Source organism: Anomaloglossus baeobatrachus, chromosome 3 (genome assembly GCF_048569485.1).
Source record: "Anomaloglossus baeobatrachus isolate aAnoBae1 chromosome 3, aAnoBae1.hap1, whole genome shotgun sequence".
Taxonomy (NCBI): domain Eukaryota; kingdom Metazoa; phylum Chordata; class Amphibia; order Anura; family Aromobatidae; genus Anomaloglossus; species Anomaloglossus baeobatrachus.
This window is the reverse complement of record NC_134355.1, coordinates 571,300,168-571,310,197: the sequence shown is the minus strand read 5'-3', so window position 1 is coordinate 571,310,197 and position 10,030 is coordinate 571,300,168. Positions and strand designations below refer to the sequence as shown.

General features: G+C 46.9%; 1 protein-coding gene across 1 annotated transcript in view; it reads left to right on the top strand.

Annotated features, from left to right (window-relative positions):
• Positions 1-9,802: 9,802 nt before the first annotated feature.
• TM4SF20 (transmembrane 4 L six family member 20) overlaps positions 9,803-10,030 on the top strand; it is a 38,317-nt gene continuing 38,089 nt past the window's right edge. Inside the window, exon 1 of the mRNA XM_075338685.1 lies at positions 9,803-10,025. Coding sequence (XP_075194800.1) covers positions 9,843-10,025 — 183 coding nt within the window. The 5' untranslated portion in view covers positions 9,803-9,842. The remainder of the gene's footprint in view (positions 10,026-10,030) is intronic.

Sequence of the window (10,030 nt, the reverse complement as noted above, 5' to 3'; positions counted from 1 at the left end):
TTATTTATGTTGAGCTCCTGCTAGATCATATCTATGGTAGTGGTTAAAGTAACACTCAGCAAGTTTTTACTATGTTTCCTGAGAGCAGCATGATGTAGAAGTAGAGACATTGATTCCATTGTGTATCACTTGTTATGCTGTGTTTTGCAGTTTCAATAATAGTGTTTTATCAGTAGGGAATTATCACTATAGGACTAGGTTTCACGTGCCTCCTAATCCCAACCCTGCCCCCACGACTGCTTAGCAGCTTTCTGTCAATATACAGTGTACACAGAAAGCTGCCAATCAGTGTTGTCGGAAGGGTTATACAGGGCTCCTAACACAGAGCAGTGTACAAACTCCACAAAAACTATGTAAGGCTATGTGCGCACGTTGCGTAAATTCATGCAGTTACGCTGCGCTTTGCAGCGCAGCGTAACTGCATGCGTCCTGCGTCCCCTGCACAGTCTATGGAGATTGTGCAGGGGCCGTGCGCACGTGGCGTTTTAGAGCGCAGCGCTTCGGCTACTGCCGAAGCGCTGCGCAAAAAGAAGTGACATGTCACTTCTTTCCTGCGCTTTGCCGGCAGCTCCTGCTCTGTCTATGGCAGGAGCTGCAGGCAGAGCGCATGGAATCGGCGCTCACTACGGACATTTCTGCAGCGATCTAAAGCGCACATGTGCTCTTCAGATCGCTGCAGAAATATCTGCAGGGCTAGTACGCAACGTGCGCACATAGCCTTACCTCGTTCTCTACCCAATTAGACATAGATAGTATTGATCATGTGATGCAATTTGCTAAATCTGAAAGCTGCAATAAATGTGTGACACATTAAGTGATGTGACGCCTGTATTATCTTCACCTCTGTACCAGTATGTCACTGATATCAGCAGTAAAGAAGCTCACATCCATACCGGATTGGCATACAGGTTAATAATCAGTAGAAGATTATCCTTTCAGTATTAAAAGAAAAAAAAAGTAAATTTATTGATGTTGTTCCTTTCCAATACAATCATAACGGCAGAATGTTTTCTTGACGATTCACTGGTTTGTCTGAGGTTCTTTCCCATGACCAAGAACTACATAGCAAAAATCACCTGCAGTTTTTCTAGTTTTGTTCCTTTTGGACTAATAGTATAGTAGACCTGACCCCTCACTGTACTGAATTTGTAGCCAAGAGTGCTGTCCTTCAAAAACATTCTTGCCAATGGATTTTAAACCATTGTATAAACTTAATTGTGGAGTTGTTGGTCCTATCTGTTATTTCCTGAATAATGATCAAAAATATAAACTTGTAATGTAGGAAAAAGACTGATGGCACATCCTACCTTTCTAATGTGAACAGGTGCAAACTGAACATGAAACAAAAACAAAAGGAGACAGTTGCACTCAGCAGTGCTAAGATATGTGGTACAATGAATATGGGAATATAGACATGCATTACTGCTATGAAAAACATAAAAAATTAGATATTTAGCTAACAAAAATGGCAAGATTTATGTGAGCCCAATAGCCAATGGCAAAGCAACCTCTTTTTGTTGGGTCCCTACAAAAACTAATGCCTTTCTTTGGGTTAAAAAAAACCCTACAATTTATGGGCAGATAGGAGCCTGTAAATGGTGAATTAAAATAGCCCAAGGCTGAAGATGAGGGGTGCTCAATAAGATGGCATAACCCTGTAATCTAAGAAAAAAGACTGATAGCACATTCTACTTTTGTAATGTGAACAAGTGCAAACTGAACATGAACCATAGTAACAGAAAGGAGACAGTTGCACTCTGTAGTGCTAATATACATGGAACAATGCATATGGGAATATAGACATGCATTTCTGCTATGAAAAAAACATGTAAAAATTGAGATAGTTAGCACACAAAAATGGCCAGATTTATGTGAGCCCAACAGCCATTGGCAAGGCGACCTCATTTTTGTTGGGCCCCTATCAAACTAATGCAAAATCCTACAATTTATGGGCGGGTAGAAACCTACAAATGGAGAATTAAAATAGTTTAAGGCTGAAGAGCAGGAGTGCTCAATGAGAAGGTATAACCCTGTAATCTAAGAAAGAGATTGATGGCACATCCTATCTTTCTGATGTAAACAGGTGCAAATTAAACATGAAACATAGTAACAGAAATTCGCTATAAAAATATGAATAATCTGGATCTTTTTGTAATGTTGCATGCTGGACTTAAAGGCACTTTACATGCAGCGATATCGCTAGCGAGCGTACCCGCCCCCGTCGGTTGTTCGTCACGGGCAAATCGCTGCCCGTGGCGCACAACATTGCTTACACCCGTCACACATACTTACCTGCCTAGCAATGTCACTGAGGCCGGCGAACCGCCTCCTTCCTAAGGGGGTGGTTCGTTCGGCGTCACAGTGGCGTCACTAAGCGGCCGCCCAATAGAAGTAAAGGGGCGGAGATGAGCGGGCCGGAAATCCCGCCCTCATCCTTCCTTCCTCAATGCGGGCGGCCGCAGGTACGGTGTTACAGTTGCTGTGGCACTGGAGACTATGTTCGGATTTCTTGCTACTGCAGATGTGCGAGCACTGGAGATTATGTTCGGATTTCTTGCTACTGCACATGTGCAAGCGCTGGAGACTAAGTCCTATCTTGGAGCCATTGCACATGTGCGGGTGACATCATCGCTGACACGAGGTCACATGTCTCTGACACCTTCTAAGCTGATTGGCCACTGGTCATGTGCTTGTGACATGTGGTCACATGTCTCTGACACCTTCTATGCCGATTGGTCGCTGGTCATGTGCTTGTGACGCTTTGCTCAGTGATAGGCCAGCGTGATGTCATTGCTGTCGTTCTGGCAGCGGATTGGCTCTGGTGTCCTCCATCTTGGACGAGGCACAGAGTCTATATAAGACCCTGACGCACGCCGCCCGGCGCTCAGTCCTCTTGGTTCATGCATGAGAGTAGACGCTCTGTGCACGTCCCTCTAGGCATCTCTCTGTCTATGCTAGGTGAGCGCTACCGGCAGGGTAGCGTTCTTGTACCTTACAGCTTCGGCTGCGGTCCGTATCCTTACATCTTAGTGGAGCGGACATAGGCAGGTGCCTGAGGCACATGGTCCGGCTGGGCCTTGTGATTCTTCTCGTAGGTGGACGTTGCCGCTAGGGTGACATTCCTTATACTGCGTCTGGCAGTTGTTCGTATCATCGCACACTAGGGGAGCAAACATAGGTAGGAGCTTTGTGCGGCTTGTGGTGCTGTCCGTCTCTTTTGCACCACTAGTGGAGCGGACCTAGGCAGGTGCCATATCTAGTGGTTCGTGTCCTCGCACACTAGTGGAGCGAACGCAGGTATGAGCTTTGTGCGGCTTACGCTGCTGTCCGGCTCCTGGCACCACTAGAGGAACGGACCTAGGTAGGTGCCATTTCACACATACTGCTTTTGTCTCTGTGATCATTAAAAGAGACCATACCACACACCCTCCGAGTAAGGGAGGAATTGCTTTATTTCCTAACTATATGCCTCTGTGAGTTTAACAGAGGTATTGCACTCTGCACTTGTGCTACTACTATTTACAGCGGCACACTTATATACTCTTCCTCATTCATTAACCTATCCCTTTTACGTTAATTCTAAATACAGTAGTCGCTGTGACTTTAACAGTACACGCCGTGATTGGCTCTAGTGTCACTGAGACGTATCAGTGTAGTACAAGATACCCCTTATCCTCTGCCATAGTCTGCAGCAGAGACTTTGCACGGTGGACCCTGACTGTCTGATATCCCTTTGGTTTTCATAATCAGACAACCCCCGTAACATTAGGACTGAGCCAAGGGTCTGGCAGTTATGGCAGAATATCAGCAGTTACACCGTTACATACAAGTACTTGAGTCGCGGCTCAAGAGTATAGAGCATAAACTTCAGACCATGGTGACATCTGCACATGATCCTCGACTTGCTCTGCCAAACAGATATTCTGGCGATGCCAGATCATGTCGTGGTTTCATTAGTCAGTGTCAGATACACCTAGAAGTCAACTCTTCTCGCTTCTCTACGGAGAGGTCCAGAGTAGGCTTTATCATCTCCTTACTTCAGGACAAAGCCTTAGAATGGGCGACTCCCCTATGGGAGCGCTCTGATGTGGTTACTCTGAGACATCAAGACTTTCTTGATGCTCTTAAAGCGGTATTCATGGGTCTGCAGGTTACCCATGATGCGGCCCTGAGACTGTTAGATCTATATCAGGGTTCGTTATCCACTAGTTCTTATGCCATTGCTTTTAGAACTCTGGTGGCAGAACTAGACTGGCCAGAGAAGGTGTTGATTCCTATCTTCTGGAGAGGGTTGGCAGGCTATGTCAAGGATGCCCTTTCTACTTGTGAGGTCCCTGCTTCTCTGGAGGACTTGATCACAGTAGCAACGAGGATCGACGTACGCCATAGGGAACGTAGACTCGAGGTCTCTTCCTCACACCCTAAGCATCGGGCTATTCCAGTTGTTGAGGGTCCACCACCATCTTCCTCAGCATCTGAAACATCTCCCACTCCTATGGAGTTAGGTCATACGTCCTCCAGAATACGCAAGTCTGGTCCTCCTATATGTTACGTATGTCGTCAGGCTGGGCACTATGCCAACAAATGTCCTAGCCGTCAGGGAAACTCCCAGGCCTAGTAACCATTAGAGGGGGGTTAATAGAGACGTCTTCTGCACCCTCTAAGTGTAGTATCCCAGGTCAGCTCTCATTCTCTGAGAATACATGGCCTATTATGGCTTTTGTGGATTCCGGAGCTGACTGGACTTTTGTGTCCTCAGGATTTGTAAAGAGACACAATATTCCCTCTATCATGTTAGAGGCGCCTATTCCTGTCCGTGTTGTTAATGGGACTATGTTGTCTGACTCCATTACATTGAGGATAGTTCCCTTGCGCCTTTCCCTGTCTCAGGGTCACATAGAGGAGATTTCTTTTCTTGTTTTGCCTGAGGGTATAGACGACATCCTTCTGGGTCTCCCATGGCTTCGGACTCATGCTCCTCTAATTGACCGGGAGTCCGACAGCATTATTAGTTGGGGTTCGAAATGTCAGTCCCGATGTCTTCCCTTACCACCTAAGGTCGTTGCAGTTGCATCAACTGATCTCTCTCCCATACCTACACCCTATTTGGATTTCGCTGACGTGTTCTCCAAACAGGGTGCTGAGGTTCTTCCACCCCATAGGCCGTATGACTGCGCCATAGACCTTATCCCAGGTTCGGTTCCACCAAAGGGCAGGGTTTACCCCCTGTCAATACCTGAGTCGAAGGCCATGTCGACCTATATAAGAGAGAGTTTAGAGAAGGGGTTCATTCGTAAGTCTGTCTCTCCTGCAGGAGCTGGGTTTTTCTTTGTACGGAAGAAAGAGGGTGATTTGCGTCCCTGCATAGATTACAGGGGTCTCAACGCAATCACAATAAAGAACAAATACCCATTACCTTTAATTTCGGAGCTCTTTGACAGACTGAGGGGAGCTCAGGTTTTTACGAAGTTGGATCTGCGGGGTGCGTATAACTTGGTACGAATTCGAGAGGGTGATGAATGGAAGACCGCTTTTAACACCCGAGATGGTCACTATGAATACCTCGTCATGCCTTTTGGTTTATGTAATGCACCCGCAGTATTTCAGGACTTCGTAAACGATGTGTTCAGGGATTTACTGTTATCCTCCGTTTGGTGTATCTGGACGACATCCTGATTTTTTCTCCTGATCTGGAGACTCATCGTCAGGATGTCGTTCGTGTCCTTTCCCGCTTAAGGGAGCACTCATTGTTTGCTAAACTCGAAAAGTGTGTATTCGAGCAGTCATCCTTGCCTTTTTTGGGTTACATTATCTCACAAGAGGGTCTGGCTATGGATCCTGCGAAGCTCTCTGCTGTCCTGGAATGGTCCGAACCTCATTCCTTGAAGGCAGTGCAACGCTTCTTAGGATTCATAAATTATTACCGGCAGTTTATACCCCATTTCTCCACTTTGGTGGCCCCTTTGGTGGCCTTGACTAAGAAAGGTGCTAATCCAAAAGTCTGGTCTACTGAGACATCCCAGGCTTTTGAGGCAGTAAAAAGACACTTTTCAACTGCTCCTGTTCTTCAAAGACCCGATGAGAATAAGCCCTTCCTCTTGGAGGTTGATGCCTCTTCAGTGGGTGCTGGTGCAGTCTTATATTAAAAGAACGGTGTAGGTAGAAAAAGGCCGTGTTTCTTCTTTGCTAAAACCTTTTCACCGGCAGAGAGAAACTATACCATTGGGGATAGGGAACTGCTCGCCCTGAGATTAGCCTTGGAGGAGTGGCGTCACTTGCTAGAAGGAGCGAAACATCTTTTCCAGGTCTATACAGACCATAAGAATCTGACGTACTTACAAACCGCTCAGCGTCTGAATCCTCGCCAAGCCCGTTGGTCCTTGTTTTTCTCCCGCTTTCACTTCTCCATCAACTATCTGTCTGGGAGTAAGAATGACAAGGCAGATGCCCTGTCTCACTCTATGGTTTCTACCCAGGAAGAGATTGACGAACCTCGTCTTATCCTTCCATCCAGGGTTTTTCATACGCTCTCCCCTGTGACGTTAGACCAAATCCCATCGGGCAAGACCTTTGTTCCGCCTGATCGACAGAATGATATACTGTCGTGGGCCCACACCTCAAAGGTGGGTGGGCATTTTGGTATCAGACGGACACGAGAGTTACTCGAGAGGTGGTATTGGTGGCCACACTTAACCAGCCATGTCAAGAGATATGTTGGTTCCTGCTACTCGTGTGCTCGCAACCGTCCGTTACGGCAGAGACCGGCTGGGCTCTTGCATCCCTTACCAGTGCCAGATAGACCATGGGAGGTGGTAGGCATGGACTTTGTGGGTGATTTTCCGTGTTCAAAGGGACATAGATTTGTGTGGGTCATTACGGACCATTTCTCCCGGATGGTTCATCTCGTACCGTTATCGAGAATCCCATCTTCCAGGGTACTAGCCAAACTATTCCTCCAGCATGTCTTTAGGCTTCACGGGATGCCAGATCGTATCATTTGTGATAGAGGCCCGCAATTTGCTTCCCGTTTCTGGCGAGATCTTTGTAGCCTTCTGCAAATTGAGTTGAATCTCTCTTCGGCATACCATCCGGAGACCAATGGTTTGGTTGAGCGTACCAATCAATCCATGATTATATACCTTCGACACTTTGTTGCTGAGAACCACGATAACTGGTCCTCCCTCCTACCCTGGGCAGAATTTGCCCTTAACAATTCGCTGGCTGAGGCCACTGGGCAGACTCCGTTCGTACTCAATAATGGGCAACACAGGGGTACCGGTACTGTTTCCCGCTGCTGCACCTCCTCCTCTTGTGGCCGACTGGGCAACTAATGCCAGAGAGGTTTGGGATCGGACTCAAGAGTCGATCCAAGCAGCTAAGGACCGTATGAAGACGGTGTCCGATCGGTTTCGTCGCCCAGCTCCTGTCTTTTCTCTGGGGGACTTTGTGTGGCTCTCTGCAAAACACGTGAAACTTAGAGTGAGCTCTGTCAAATTTTCTCCTCGCTTCCTGGGTCCTTATGAGGTTCTTCGACAGGTAAATCCTGTAGTCTACCAATTGAAGTTACCCGTCCATCTTAGGATCCATGACAAATTCCATGTCTCACTGTTAAAGCCGGCTATTTTACCTCACGCTCGTGAAGTGCACTCTCCTGCCTCTGATTCCTCTCGCTCTAGCTATGAGGTACGAGCCATAGTTGGTTCTAAGATGGTTCGAGGGCGCAGGTTCTTCTTGATAGATTGGGAGGGCTACGGCCCGGAACATCGCTCTTGGGAGCCTGAGGAGGCTGTCCATGCTCCCGACTTAGTTGCCGATTACCTGCGTCGCCGGGAGGGGGGCCCTTGAGGGGGAGGTACTGTTACGGTTGCTGTGGCACTGGAGACTATGTTCGGATTTCTTGCTACTGCCCATGTGCGAGCGCTGGAGACTAAGTCCTATCTTGGAGCCATTGTCTCTGACACCCTCTAAGCTGATTGGTCGCTGGTCATGTGCTTGTGACACGTGGTCACATGTCTCTGACACCTTCTATGCCGATTGGTCGCTGGTCATGTGCTTGTGACGCTTTGCTCGGTGATAGGCCAGCGTGACGTCATTGCTGTCATTCTGGCAGCGGATTGGCTCTGGTGTCCTCCATCTTGGATGAGGCACAGAGTCTATATAAGACCCTGACGCACGCCGCCCAGCGCTCAGTCCGCTTGGTTCATGCATGAGAGTAGATGCTCTGTGCACGTCCCTCTAGGCATCTCTCTCTCTATGCTAGGTGAGCGCTACCGGCAGGGTAGCGTTCTTGTACCTTACAGCTTTGGCTGCGGTCCGTATCCTTACATCTTAGTGGAGCGGACATAGGCAGGTGCCTGAGGCACATGGTCCGGCTGGGCCTTGTGATTCTACTCGTAGGTGGACATTGCCGCTAGGGTGACGTTCCTTATACTGCGTCTGGCAGTTGTTCGTATCCTCGCACACTAGGGGAGCGAACATAGGTAAGAGCTTTGTGCGGCTTGTGCTGCTGTCCGTCTCTTTTGCACCAATGGTGGAGCGGACCTAGGCAGGTGCCATATCTAAGTGGTTCGTGTCCTCGCACACTAGTGGAGCGAACGCAGGTAGGAGCTTTGTGCGGCTTACGCTGCTGTCCGTCTCCTGGCACCACTAGAGGAACGGACCTAGGTAGGTGCCATTTCACACTCACTGCTTTTGTCTCTGTGATCTTTAACAGAGACCATACCACACACCCTCCGAGTAAGGGAGGAATTGCTTTATTTCCTAACTATATGCCTCTGTGAGTTTAACAGAGGTATTGCACTCTGCACTTGTGCTACTACTATTTACAGCGGCAAACTTATATACTCTTCCTCATTCATTAACCTATCCCTTTTACGTTAATGCTAAATACGGTAGTCGCTGTGACTTTAACAGTACACGCCGTCATTGGCTCTAGTGTCACTGAGACGTATCAGTGTCAGTACTGCTTCCGTAGTATAAGATACCCCTTATCCTCTGCCATAGTTTGCAGCAGAGACTTTGCACAGTGGACCCTGACTGTCTTATATCCCTTTGGTTTTTATAATTAGACAGCCCCCGTAACATACGGTGTTGTTCCTCGTTCCTGCGGTGTCACACATAGCGATGTGTGCTGCTGCAGGAATGACGAACAACCTGCGTCCTGCAACAGTAACGATAATTGGGAATAGAACGACGCGTCAACGATCAATGATAAGGTAAGTAATTTTGATCGTTTCACACGCAGCGACGTCGCTAACTAGGTCGGATGTGCGTCACTAATTCCATGACCCCTAACGACATCTCGTTAGTGATGTCGTTGCGTGTAAAGCGGCGTTAAGCCTCATAGAAATTAGTAGTTCTTGGTCTTATTTAAAAAAAAAAATCCTTTAGGAAATAAGTCCCATCTTGAATATGCCTATGGCTTAGGTAATGCAAATTCTTAGTCATTACATTGGGAGTAAAGGTTATAGATTATAAAGATCATCAGATATGGTGAGGTCTAGTTTAGATAACTACCGTATATAATCTGTTGGTTTTATTATTAGCTACATTTTCCTAAATAGAAGCTAAACTAGTAGAATTACAATGTTGGATACAATAAGTAATGTACTAATAGTAATAAAGCATGATAATTAATAAAGCAGGATAATATTTCATAATACTAAAGCTTAGAGATAAAGATAAGGTTTTATAGCTTAATGACACTTAATGGCATTTTTGAATTATTTCTTATTTACTTCCTCCTCTGTGTGGACTTCAGCCTTTTAAACATTAACTTAACCCTTTATGAAGCACAGATCATTTTAAGTCTTCACTCATTAGCTAGTTTGCTTTCCATCAACATGACTTGCACAGAAAAATGGTCGTCCTGCAATGGATTCTTTCTGTTGGTGCTGGCTTTGTTGGCTATCGCACTAAACTTGACTCCGCTTGTTGCCGATTACATAGAAGATGGGAGACCCTTCTATAGTCCAATTTCATGTTATGAATGGTGGCTGCCAGGACTGCTTGGCGGAGGATTGCTTGTGAG